General features: G+C 37.6%; 2 protein-coding genes across 9 annotated transcripts in view; one reads left to right on the top strand and one right to left on the bottom strand.

Moving 5' to 3' along the window:
• Window positions 1-738: 738 nt before the first annotated feature.
• uts1 (urotensin 1) lies at window positions 739-1,860 on the top strand. Its single transcript, XM_053647034.1, has one exon. It carries the CDS (start codon window positions 1,032-1,034, stop codon window positions 1,437-1,439), a length of 408 nt encoding a protein of 135 aa, XP_053503009.1. The 5' UTR covers window positions 739-1,031; the 3' UTR covers window positions 1,440-1,860.
• Window positions 1,861-9,158: 7,298 nt separating this feature from the next.
• The window catches only part of LOC128621280 (caskin-2), a 106,478-nt gene continuing 101,875 nt past the window's right edge, over window positions 9,159-13,761 (bottom strand). For 7 of the 8 annotated variants that reach the window (XM_053646962.1, XM_053646947.1, XM_053646955.1 and 4 more), the window contains one exon: window positions 9,160-12,982. In XM_053646962.1, the coding sequence (XP_053502937.1) occupies window positions 12,886-12,982 (97 nt within the window). In that variant the 3' untranslated portion in view covers window positions 9,160-12,885. Of the gene's footprint in view, window positions 12,983-13,761 lie in introns of all 8 variants that reach the window. The other variant, XM_053646981.1, reaches the window with a different exon arrangement.

The raw sequence follows: 13,761 nt of genomic DNA, 5'->3' as shown, positions 1-13,761 counted from the left end.
GTTAACATTTTGCATTTTACCCTGTATGTGCCCATGACTGTTCCTTAAATACTGCATAGTGATCAAACTAGAGTTGGTCCTGTCTTTCAGACTTTATAGATTCTAATCACTTGAAAATTGAAACCTATTGTTTAATTTTAAGCAGAAGATCTGCTGTTTACTGAATGAAATTATGCCTGTTAAATATAGACAATAATATAAAAGCTGGCAAAATGATATGATGAACAGAGTGAGCCTCTGTGTATTTCAGAACCATGGCCAGCTCCCAATCAATCAATCAATCAATCTCTCTCTTTCTCTCTCCATACATCGCATACACACACACACACACACACATACTATGTTTCAGACAGCGATAGACAACAAGGTGGAGAGTTGCTCATAGTCAGCACAAACTTTATGTCTGCTGATATTATATACTTTCTAAATTGTGAAAATCTAGACAAATGGGTTTGTATGGGAAGTTCTCTATCCGTGTCCGTTTCATTGAAGTCTCCCTGTGCGTAAGATTCACACAGCCATCCGGCTGGCCATCTATCACTCCAGAGCTTGTCTAATTTACAGGCAGTTTATGCACCTGCACTGACGTCAGTGGACCTTTACTGGATGTATATAACCATTGCACTTGAGCCGCTCCGGTTCCAAAGCCAGTGGTAAGGATCCGTCTACTTTTATCCCGTATCCGACTTGTTTGTCAGAACTTTTGAAGCAGGAATACAACAGAGTAAGTATGTTTTGACAATCTGTTCAATGTTTTCCTTGCTATCTGTTCATTGATTTTATTTATTAAATCTTATTTAATGCATAATTTAGTGTGTTTTTCACTGTTTTTACAGTGAATAATTCCATCAAAAATGGTTCAAAAATGGTTCAATTAGGCTACTTAAATTTTTTCTTTATACTGTAGTGAAGCCCTAGGTCATAGTTCATACGTGTACTAATTATTGTACATAATTATTTAATTATAGTGTACATGCACTTGATTGAGCTTTTGTGTCTCTTGAATCCAGGGTGTGTCTGCTCTGTCCAGCATGAAGCCTGTCGCCTCTGTCTTGCTAATAGCTGCTGTATTACTATCCACTCACATTCCAACAAGCATATGTAGACCACGGGATTTAAGTCTCTTTGATCACCATGATGACTACAAAAACCAGCTGGATGAAGTATTGCTTAGGGTGGGAAAGGGCGAGACCATGTCCTTCCTCAGCGGCGGAAACGGTCGAGGACACGAGCTAAGAATCGGCTCGCGCTCCCCAACTTCTCCCAGTCTGAACAGTTTGGAGGAGCTCATCGGTTTTACTAAGAGGAATGATGACCCGCCCATATCAATTGATCTCACCTTTCATCTGCTGCGCAATATGATTGAAATGGCACGGATCGAGAATCAGAGGGAACAGGCAGAACTGAACCGCAAATATCTGGACGAAGTCGGGAAGTAAAAAAGCATTCTCGAACAGGAAAACACACTCTCAGACCTCAGTTTGCTTTCTTGAAGTTTTTGTTAAAGCATTATACTACTCTACTGGGAAAGAAATATGACTTAACTCAGTGCAATGGGTAAACAGCCAAAACAGGGAAACACGACAGAGTGGATAACTGAACTCCCATCACACACAGGGCCGGAGTGGGACTCATTTTCAGCCCTGGAGTTTCATGCCTTAGACCGGCCCACTTTAGTTCACGACTGACTATATTAAAATAATGTAATTAAAACATCACGATATAAGTCTGCAATAGTGCACTGTTCTCTACAGCCTTGAAATTCATTGTATTTTTCAAAAATATCATAATTTCCAATTCAGTGCAAATACAGTAGCCTAAGTGTTGCTTCACAGTGAAGATTTATTTAACAACAGTATTCTTTACAACACAATGTAATGTTTAACAGTATCAGAATCAATTTTCTGTAAAATATATATATATATATATATATATATATATATATATATATATATATATATATATATATATATATATATATTGTGCTAATAAATATCTAAACCTTGAAATGGAAAAATATAAAATATATACAAATATAAAATAAAAGAATATGAAATAATAAAGAATAAAATGAAATGTATTGCACTTTCTAATGACACCATCATCTATTTTTCCTTTGCATAAGTTAAGGAAACGGCTGCTTTACAACTTCAACACAAATATGAGAACATTAGTTAAAGGGTAAATCTCCAACACTATTCTTTAAAACATCACAATGTCCTTTTCTGCAATATCTGGATACTTTCTGTGCAAAATTGTTCACAGATATCCAATCCTTAAACACAAATAAAGAATAAAACAAGTATTGCACTGTTCTCTGCAAGAATTCTTTTCACAGTGTAACTTTCTAATGATGGCTTCATCTCTTTTTCCTCTGCATAAGTGTAGCTTCAAGGAAATATGGCCAACCCTAAAACATTAATAAACGCCTGAGCAATGCACTGGTCTCTGCAGCTTTGTTTATCACAGTGTCATTGTCCAAAAGACATGAGAATTTCAATCCTTTGGTGAATGTGTTTCCAGTCTTTCATGCCTCCCTTTATGAAAGAGCCATCACTTACCAAAGGTGCAAATGCCAAACAAACAGAACAGTACAGAGATTGTTTGTTTGTTTTGTTTTTTCACAGTAAGTCAGCCACTTGTGGTTTGTTCCATCTTTGCTATTAAAAACCTTTGGTATAGGAACATTTGGGGTTTGTTGAGGATGATAAAAAATGTATGTATATCTGGTGACTGAGGTCGAGCAAAGTAATCAAAACTATCGACAGAATCATCCTCATCTGCCTTGTTCCTAGCTTGTGGTTCTGGGTTCTGCTGCTGAATTGTTGCCTCTGTTATCAGTCCCTGAGTAGACTCTGCTCTACCTTTCACACATCCTTCTGTATCCCTAGACTCGAGTGCACTTTAATCACAATAAAAAGCATTCTGTAAGCTTTAACTTATTTGACATGGAAAGCATGTTTTAATTTAAACTACTAAAATATCCAAATGGTAAAATATGCAGGCTTATTTCATATGACTTTTATCCTATTCCCTTTAATCATGGGCTTTGTATATTTAGGCTACTATCTTTTGATAAAAAATATAATGGGTCACTAAAACTAGGGCATAGAAAGTTGTTATAGGCCTATTGTAACTAATGTGATCATGTTTGCTTATTCACACCTGTGTCTTCCACACTGAGAGCATCAATCTCCTGCATAGGCCTACAACTGGGTCCTGGCTCTGCGACTGACACTAAATCAAATTTTACAAATTGTCATATTTCTCACCAGAAATCTCCCCTTTTTACAAAGCTTTCTGATCAAGGCAAGCCGGTTTCACTAATGTAGTGCTGAATCATCTGGTATCATTCATTATCTCAGGGCATTTTTTATTGAGCAGGTGTAGCCTACACCATACTCTTCATTAATATTAATTCTTCTAGTTCTTATATTCACTCAATGAACAATAGAGGCTGCTGCTGAAGAGCTACAAGAAAAAGTTTGATGCATAAACATGAACAGTGGTTTGCAGGGCTGCTAGCATCTTCAACATTAGGTCCATCCATCTTCTACTTTATCCTTTTCAGGGTCACGGGGAAACCTGGAGCCTATCCCAGGGAGCATCAGGCACAAGGCAGGGTACACCCTGGACAGGGTGCCAGTCCATACACATTCACACACCCATTCATACACTATGGACATTTTGGACATGCCAATCAGCCTACCATGTCTTTGGACTGGGTAAACCCAGGAAACCCCCGCAGCACGGGGAGAACATGCAAACGCCACACACACAGGGCCACAATGGGAATCGAACTCCCAACCCTGGAGGTGTGAGGCAAACGTGCTAACCGTGCGCCCTGCTCATTTGGTGTGCTTTTGGTGAAAAAGCTGCTCAGTTGTGTACATTTGGCCGCGTCAGTTTGAAGAGCTTTCCTTTTTTTTTAATCTTGCCTTTTCAGCGCCGCCTTTGCGCGTTCTATTATCCATTTTAGCCTATGTCCTGCATCAACAACAAGCACCACTGACTGAAGTTTATAAGTTACAAGTTTATAAGTTTTTTTAGCAAGGTGCCGCTGTAGGGGAGTCAAAAGATAATTACGTCATCATTAAACTGCAGGCTGCACTCTTCAAGTGGGCTGCGGTAAAATAAAAATAAAAAGAGTGGGGCTGCGGTAAAATAGTGCAGGTAGCCTAGGGACATTATCCATATTGCAACACAGTGCCATGACAACACCCTCCCTCGCGGCCCAAAAAACAGACCGGCCCACCGGTAATTCTCCCGGTGCTCCCGATTAGCCAATCCGGGCCTGATCACACAGGAATGTCCAAGGTCAGCAGTGTTTGTTCACGTGTGCTGCATATGCAACAACCCACCATTGTAAATGGATTAAATACATTTCAGTTGATAAGCTCTTATGTTTGATTTATTAATAGCTTCTACACACCTTACAACTTATTCTTACTTAACATATAATGGTTTACAAACCTTCATGAAATAAAGATGCTTTGGATAACTTATTAATGATATCTAGGACATAATGAATTTATTGCCACATACTCTGTTGCACATGGTTCATTTCACTATTTCACTTATGAAAATCCCAAATGATACCAGTGATGCCACATGCTTTTCCAAGACTTTGAAACCAGTGAAGCTTACCACAGGCTAGGAAAGGTCAAGACTCTCTCTCTCTCTCACTCTCACACACACACACACACACACACACACACACACACACACACACACACACACACACACACACACACCTGAACCTGGTAACATGTTAGCCTGCACTCTGTCATTATAACTACCCCATCTGTATACATAAATCTGTAAGAAATTCTTTTTTACATTTACATCCATTCTATCACACACCTTGAAGAGTTATAAAAGATAGTTGTTGTTTTTTTTAATCTGATGCAATGCAACTTCCCTGAATGTTGTAAAGAGATGTCATCTACATGCACTGATTTAGAATTCCGGATTATTTTGACCACAATAAATAGATGGATGGATGGATGTTCATCCCAGGGAAATTCACATATTAGAGCAGCACTGACAGTTAGAAAGTATTCTAAAAGTAATTTAACATTTTTAATGAATAAACAAAAATTAAATTAAGAATAATTTTTTAAAAAAGAAATACAGTCTAACAGTAAGTTGTGCTAGTGTATTGGTGTGTAAACATTGTCAATATAATGTAGACTTGAGCAGGATTAAAGTGGCAATGTAGTACCAACATTGTCAACAGTGTATATGAGTGAATATTAGAAAAAGAAAAAAAGAAAAATGAATAGAAGTATAGTGGCAGTGCATATGGATATGAATAGTGGATCGTTGTAAAGTTCAACTGTCGTACAATGAGCTTATCTTAAGACGGGCTCAGTGCAAAATAGTGCCCCATCCCAGTGATGAGCTGTTGTACAGTGTGATCGCTGTTGGTACAAACAACCTCCTGTAAAATTCCTTTCTACAGTGGAGCCAGATGAGTCTCCTACTAAAGGAGCTCTGCTATTTAACCAGTAAGTCATGGAGAGGATGCTGTTTATTATCCAGAATGGCTCAGTTTACTGTGTCCTATTTTCCACCACCACCTCAAAACCGTCCAGAGAGCAGCCCAAGACCGGAACATCCTTCTTGATCAGTTTGTCGAGTTTGTTTAGATCTCCAGCTTTGATGCTGCCTCCCCAGCATACTGCTGCAAAGAAGACTGCACTGGCTACCATGGACTGGTAGAAGCTCTCTAACATTTTGCTGCAAACATTAAAGGAACTGAACTGAGTCTGTGGTCTCAAAGCACACCTGCAGAGGCTCCTCTGCCTCTTGAGACTATCTCCACGTCACAGACTGCCTTAAGACAACAGGCAGTATGGGTGTCAGAACCAGGTTGTAGTCTTCACACTTGTGTACAGGAGATCCAGTGTTCTTTTCTGGTAACACAATTGACAAACTGTGGAACTTGGTAATGTAGTGGAGAGTGACACCTAATTTAAAAATCCCCTGAAATGACAATGAACCTGTTTGGATGCTCAGTTTGGAGTCTCACAATAGCCAAGAGTATAACATTACATGCTGCTTCTTCATCAGCTGCTGGTGGGATGTATACAATAACAAAGGGCAACTGTGAATTCCCTTGGCAGATAATATGGACATAAACCAACAGCCAACAGTACAACATTTGCAGAACAGTGATGCTCCTTCACAGTAACATGTCCCAAATTACACCATCTGTTGTTTACAAACAGCACGACCCCTCCACCTTTTTTTCTTACCACTCAGTCTCTGTCTCTGTCTGCCCTTCCTGTCTGAAAGCCAGGGATGGAAGCATTTGAGCATTCTGGAATATCTTCATGCAGCCATGTCTCAGTGAAACAAAGTACACTGCATTCCCGATACTCCCTCTGGGTCCTGATCAGTGCACTGAGCTCATCCATTTTATTGCTAAGAGACCTGAATAAAGGGAATGGAGGGGTTGTAGCATCTCCTCTTTCTTCATTTTGGATCTAGCTCTGCATCCTCTGCACAGTCTCAGTTCTTCAGGAATATTGAACTGCATTCCAGAACACAGTGCAGATCGTCAGAGTGCCAGCAGCTGTGCACCTGTGTACATGGAGTGACCTGCTCTCTCCCTAAAGTCTCACATGCAGGGCCACTGCCAGGGCCCTGGTAGATAAGCTGTGGCAAGTCAGTGGGCAAGTAATGGTCCCTCAATCATTAGCCATCTTCCCTCAAACATAAGATCACCTATGGCTAAGCCACAAAATGTTCAAGAATCAGCTCTTGGATTTCACTGGCACTGCCCATCTGCCCTACAAACAATGAGTAGTGGACTGATCTATAACTACTATGAGGAAGATTTACAAAGACCTGGCCAGTCAGTATGACCTTTTGGGGTGTATTGTCCCTTACACCACCTGAGCCTTGTACAGCATTTGTGGGACAATCCTTGTACAGTGCTTGTGGGACAGATTGAGGGTGTGGGATGATTTTTGATATTCATATTTGTTCAAAAGTTGTGATCCAGTATCTGTTAACATTCTAACTAATGTTTTCTCCTCAGCATCAAGCCAAACATGTGTCATCTGTGTGGCACAGTTCTAAAGGTTTGATTCCTGTGTGGTGCAAGTTCTTAGAAGTATGTGTAATGTTATTTGGATGCTTTCGGCTCAGCAATGCACTAACCTTTCAACCTCTTGGCATGCAAATAAATGCCCCTCTTCTGTTAATTTCCTGTTGAATCTTATTCTCAGCTGTGCTGCTGAACCCATCTTTTATTAATTTATGTACATTCTATTTCTCCTCTTCCTGTTCTTCGGGTTCCACATTGTGCTTGCTGTGCACTTGGTGCTTGGCCCCGTTAAATTCTGCTTGCAGCTTTAATTATTATTATTACTATCGTTTTTGTTAGATTTCTTCTTCTGCTTATTATTATTATTCCGCTCTGGAAGTCTATGGCGGCCCATAGAACCGCTTGTGGGAAAGTTATGAAATTTGGCAGACAGATAGAAGACAGTCTGATCTGTTAATATATCAAACTTGGAGTCTCCAACTCAATCACTCTAGCGCCACCAACTGTCCAAATTTGCCCCCAAGTTTATTTTAATAACTTTTGAACCGTGCATCATAGAAACAAAATAATTTCCCCCTCTGATTCCTTGGTTCAAGACGATTTGATTGTACCCTATGATGTCATTTTCCGTCATGAAAATTTTTCCACCATTTTGAATTTTCTGAAAAAGCTACTTTTTTGAACTCATCCAAGGCCGTTTGTCCGATTTGCACAAAAATTGGCATGCATCATCTAGGGACAGTTATTTCAAAAAGTTATTCACAGAATTTAGCCCCTTTAGCCAAGTGGACCCACTGTATGATTCATTGTGAATCTCTCGCATCCTAGAAAATGCCCGAGTCTCTGGAGTCAGTCTTGCTGTATTTCACAAACAACTTTGCATATCATTACGAAACTTGGTAAGTGTCACCATGCCCTGAAAGTACTCGAAAAGTTTCAAAGCAGTGCCACCTTCTGGTCAAAACTATAATGAAATTGCAAAAAATGATAATTGCTTTTGATTAATTTTGCCCATTGTAAGTAAACTGGTCTTATTATATTCCTTTGGTCATGCTGAGAACAGACATAACAATTTTGCCATAGTCGGCCAAACTTCCTGTCTGCCATTTCGATTTTCTTTAAAAACATACTTTTTTGAACTCCTCTTACACCGTTTGTCTGGTTTTCACGAAATTCGAAATAGATCATCTTCACACGATGCTGGCAAAAAGTTAGGAAAAGCTTTTTGATAGACCAAACCATTCTCAAACAACGCACAAACGAATCTGATGTTGAGCACTCCAAAATGGACGTGAGGCTTTATCTCTGTTCTGTTTTTGCGTATTCAAACTAAACTTCCTGTCATTTCAATCATATTTTGAGGGTAGCTGTGGTGTTTTGGGAACATTATAGTGCAATTTCAAAAAATGCTAATTTTTTTTATTACTTTTGCGTATTGTAATGACACTGGACATGATAGATTAAATCGAACTTGCCGTCCACCATTTGGAATTTCATTGAAAACCTTGTTGTTTGAACTCCTTCTAGACTGTTGGCCCAATTTTCACCAAATTCGATTCAGATCATCTTCAGACCTTGCCGGCAAAGATTTATGGATTTTGTGTTCATATACTTAATTGTTAGTTTGTTTAAAAAAAGGTTTTTTTGCTCAAGTGAAACAAAACTACTGCAGGACAATACTTTGGACATGCTAGATCAATAATTATCAAAAAAAGTTGACGTTCTGATTTACCCTCGCAAGGGCACATCAAAAGGTTTTAAGTGGACGTGGCCATTTTTACTAAAATGGCTATAATGGAATGAGAAATTTTCACCAAACTTGCTAAGCTTATGTAAGGTCTCAGTCTGTCTGGGCACTTGTCAAAAATGGAGGAGTTTTTTAATAGTAAAAAAAAAACACTTTAAAATGGCTGTATAAAAGGTGTGTAAATGATTAAAAATCATTCAATGTTTCAGATATCCACATATTCTTTGTATCATACATTAGATCTTCTGATTCTGAACAACTTTGCCTCTAGGACCACTGTTGTCAATCAAATCGCTCGTTAAATATTTAAGATTATTTCTGAAAGCTAGTTTTGCAAAGTAGTCCTAGGTTTTTTGCTCAACTGTAATTATACTATAGTAGGATAATTCTTTGGACTGCTTAAATCAATAATTAAGGACACATCAAAAAGTTTGAAGGGGGCGTGGCCACTTTTACTTAAATGGCTAACTCTTGAACAAAATTAAATATTTTCACCAACCTTGGCATACTTATTTATGGGTTCAATCTGAGGACAATTCATAAAAATACTGATTGTGAACAGTTGGTGGCGCTATAACAGAAGAAAATATGAAATTGGGACTAAATGTGGAGCCATTGGTCCAATAGACTTCATTAAATTAATCTTGCAAGAATTGTCCTTGTGGGGTAAAATCAGCATATACGTGGACAATTGTGAATACTGAAAAACATGGCCACCATCGGTCGAGCAATGTTCAGCAGCTATTAGACAAGCTTAATGAAGGCCATTATTTCTTAAAATTATCTTGGTTTTTCTTTGATTTAGGTGCTTATAGGATTGCACAATATTAAGTAATATCTTTTAACGTCTTTAGGGGCCCTAAACGGCTGATAATTGCTACTTGCAGCTATATATTTTTTAAAATTATTATTATTCTGCCATAAAACTGACAGTGCAGACCAAACCATAAGGCCTAGAGAGCTGAAACTTTGAGGGAATGTACTACTCCAGAGTACTACAGCATCTCAATGTTTCAGCCTGATTGGCCAGATGGTGACACTATAGTGAGCTTGTTTATAAAAATACCCATAACTGTTGAAAGCTTGTTTTTTGGTAAAACCTACTTTTGCAAACTAGTTATGCGTTTTTCCTCCAATTGGGACCAAACCAGTGCCAAACAAATTTATGGAGTCTCATTATCAAAACTTATAAAAAAAAAAAAAAAAAAAAAAAAAAGTTTGAACTGTCGACTTGAGGTAGCTACAGTATGTGAAAACACAGGATGTAGGCGTAGCCACTTTTACGTAAATGGCTATAACTGTTGAACAAAATGAGATCTTAACCAAATTTGGCATGCTTATGTTTGAGGACAAGCTATGGTCACCCAGTTGGCGCAGTTTTGCCACATGGTGGTGCTATAATACTGAAAAAACGTTAAATTGGTAAGCTTATGTAAGGTCTGAGGGCACATGTGAAAAATGGAGGAGTTTGGCCTCTTGGTGGCACTATAATAGTAAAAAAATATAGTAATAGCTGTATAAATGGTGTGTAAATGATTGAATACTGTTATTACATATTGTCAACTGGACACAAAGAATTTGACATTGATGTTGGATAAAGACTGTGGTAATTAAAATAACATACTGACTGATGGCATCAAACAAAATGCACATTCTTTCAACTGGCATTTAATGTTATCCATCACAATGCTGAAAATTGTCTCCCCATTTGAAGAGGTGTCAGGTTTTTGCATTCACTTCATGTAAATACCTAGGTATAACAAGTCATTTGCTCTATGAAGCTGAAAGCCATAGCCATAGTCTCCTTTTTCCAGTATGCAGAGTTTTGGGCAGAGACTTTCTTAGGAGGCCAAGCATGTTCACCCTCTGAACAACCTGTTAATGTTCGTGTCAGTGAATGACTTCGTATGAAATGCCAAAGACTGGAAAAGTATCACTGCGCACAAGCCACAAAAAGTTGCTAGTGATGTTAGTGTGTTCGTATTTATGTGCAAAAGCAAGAGGGTAAGTGTAGCGATGACAAAGCTACTTTCATAAATAGAATGTTGTTAGACCATTGTAGGTGGGTAAATATTTGAATTAATGTCTATTTATTAAATGTATTAAATTATTAGAAATTATTATTATTTAATAATTATATTAAACAGGGAACCAGTCCAATGGACAATGAGATGACATTAAATTAGTGAATCTGCTGGTAGTTGTAGAACTCATTTGCAACAAGAGAGAAACATATGCAAAAATACGTTTATAATAATAATAATAATAATAATAATAATAATAATGGATGCATTCATATAATACAAAATATGTGGCAGTTGAAAATATATACCAATGCAGTGAAAGAAAATGATAAACAACTGCAGAATGGGTAGAATTAAACTTAATACCAGACATACACAGTGAGTGTAGACAGCTGTTTAGTTGTTACATAAAATGGCCAGAAGAGTGGATCTACTTAACATACAAATTCTAGCTAAAGTATCATGCCAACATCTAAGAAGATACGCAGAGAAACTTTATAGTTATGTTTTGATGGTGTCTCTTTGGTGGTCATCACTGAAGTTCTCCTGTGTCTTTCAACAGTGGAGACTTTGCTGAAACTAATGCAGGATCAGAGTCTAAAACATGTCTAAAGCAAGAGTCTAAAACTTGACTCTGACGTTGATAAGCAGAAAAAATGGATGGAAATTTAATGCCCAACTCACAGATATTTATGATTTTCTGAACTTAGGTGTGACGCAGTCAGGGTTCCTGCCTCACCACATACATTGGTTGCTGATTGTCCTGGAGTGGAAAACTGGAGTAGAGAGGCCTGGGCTTCAAAGAGCATTTATGACAATTCCAGGTAGACAGAAAGTGGACATTATACAAACAAGCAGTGTTTGTCCAATCATTTTGTTGATCATTCTTAACAAGAAATGTAGGACAAGAAATGTAATACCTTAGGGGTTATATCCCTGGCAAAGTTCCTACACCACACAAATTAGTCTGACGATAATGGCACTCCATACCTTTCAATCCAGCGTTGGACCAATTACTATGTAGTTTTAACAATATAAACTTATTAGTTTAGGAAGGACAAGTCATATGAACATTTGAAGAAAAAAAATAAACACAAATGTTTTGGCAGAACATACAGTTCCTCAATGAGATATATTGTTTGTGTACAAAACACATATCTGACGTCTTTAAATACATTTTCTTTTTTTTTCTTTTTTACTAATATGCATTTTTATTTTTCAAAAATAATGAATGTGAATAATATAGTAATCATTCATAATACATCTGCTTCCCCTATAATTCCACACTGGCAAAACTTTGTGTTGCCAAAGATGATGTGTTCCCTTTACAATAATAACTACTGAAAACTTTTGTTGTTACTACACACAACATAACTGTAATCCATGTTATACTGTAAATTTTACTGACACTAAAAGGCAAGTACATTTTAAAATGGCAACCAAATTCGATATAAAACTAGTCATAAATGAAATGCTCAGGAAAATGCACGTTTTAAATATACACATACAAATTGCAAAAAGTCTTGGTGCAAGAATAAAGTAGTTATGGTTTACTGTCCGAGGTCATCTGGGTCCACTTGCCATATTAAATTGTACTCATGTTTTATTGGTTTATATTTAAAGATTCAACCAAAGTAAATAGACAAAACATTTTTTTTAAGAAAAGAAAATAAATTACATAAATGTTATTAGGTTCATAAATGGAATAACTGTAAATTTTACTTCCTGTTAAAGCATAGGCTAAACAGCAGCAGCCTATGGTGGACACTAGTGTTTTAGTGTATAAAGCATAAATAGTAATTAATGGAGTTAATGGAAATGGTTAATGGTCAAACATGAGTTCAGAGACCTTGTAGAAAATGTTGGGTCCCTTTTCATTTTTGCATTGTAAACCCACAAGCAGCAAAGTCCTATTTCATGGTAAAGAAAAGCAAATTAATAGCCAATGGTTTGAATTGTTCTGTAAGCAGGCCCACTTTGCGTTCTTTTTTCTTTCTGTCTCCTACATCACATCCAAACATCACTTTGAGCTACAGTATGACGTTTGAGAAGGAAGTTCAGTCAAGCATAGCATCCAGCTGGTATGCCAGATCATCGAACATGTTCCCAATGTCATCGAGTATATTCCCTGCAGACTTCACGGTGTTGCATCCTCTGTGTTAGTTAACATACAACAAAGACATGCTCAGTAAACTCAATTTCATTTCTGACAGATACATTTCAGCATGTATACCTTAGCATCTTGCACTGACTCAGTAAGTCAAGTTGATGTATAATGTACACTCAGGTCCATAAATATTTGGACATTGACAAAGTCATTGCTATATTAGCTGTCTACCACAGTATATTGGAGTTTAAATTAAATAATGAAAGTGAGCTGTATAAATATGTAAATCCAAATGGGGTGAATGTTCACCCCCCCCCCATAAGAGACCAGATGTAATTGGCTATTCAATGCCAATGTTTGTATTAAGCAGATAAATGGAGTTGCTTTCAAGTATGGTGTTAGCATTTGGAATCTGTAGCTGTTATTAAGTCCAAAGAGCTGGCATTGCCAGTGAAACAGGCCATCATTAGGCTGAAAAATCTGAAGAAACCAATCAGAGAGATGGCTAAAACATTAAGTCTGACCAAATCAACTACTTACTGCATTCTTAAAAAAAAGGAACACACTGATGAGCTAAGGAACACCAAAAGGCCTGGAAGACCACAGAAAACTGTGGTGGATGCCAGAAGAATTCTTTCCTGGTGAAGAAAAACGCCTATGCAACAGTTGACCAGAACAAGAACACCCTCCAGGAGGTAGGCGTAGCTGTGCCAAAGTCAACAATCAATAGAATACTTCACTAAAGTAAATACAGAAGATTTGCTACAATATATAAACCATTGGTAAGCCTCAAAAACAGGAACACCTGATTCAATTTAGCTTAAAA

This window comes from Ictalurus furcatus, chromosome 2, assembly GCF_023375685.1.
Source record: "Ictalurus furcatus strain D&B chromosome 2, Billie_1.0, whole genome shotgun sequence".
Taxonomy (NCBI): Eukaryota; Metazoa; Chordata; class Actinopteri; order Siluriformes; family Ictaluridae; genus Ictalurus; species Ictalurus furcatus.
Note: the sequence above shows the minus strand (reverse complement) of the source record. Positions and strands in the feature narration are given on the sequence as shown.

What these genes read in the sequence shown, in the direction of transcription:
- uts1 (XM_053647034.1), top strand. Translation starts at nt 1,032, where the DNA reads ATGAAGCCTGTCGCCTCTGTCTTGCTAATAGCTGCTGTATTACTATCC.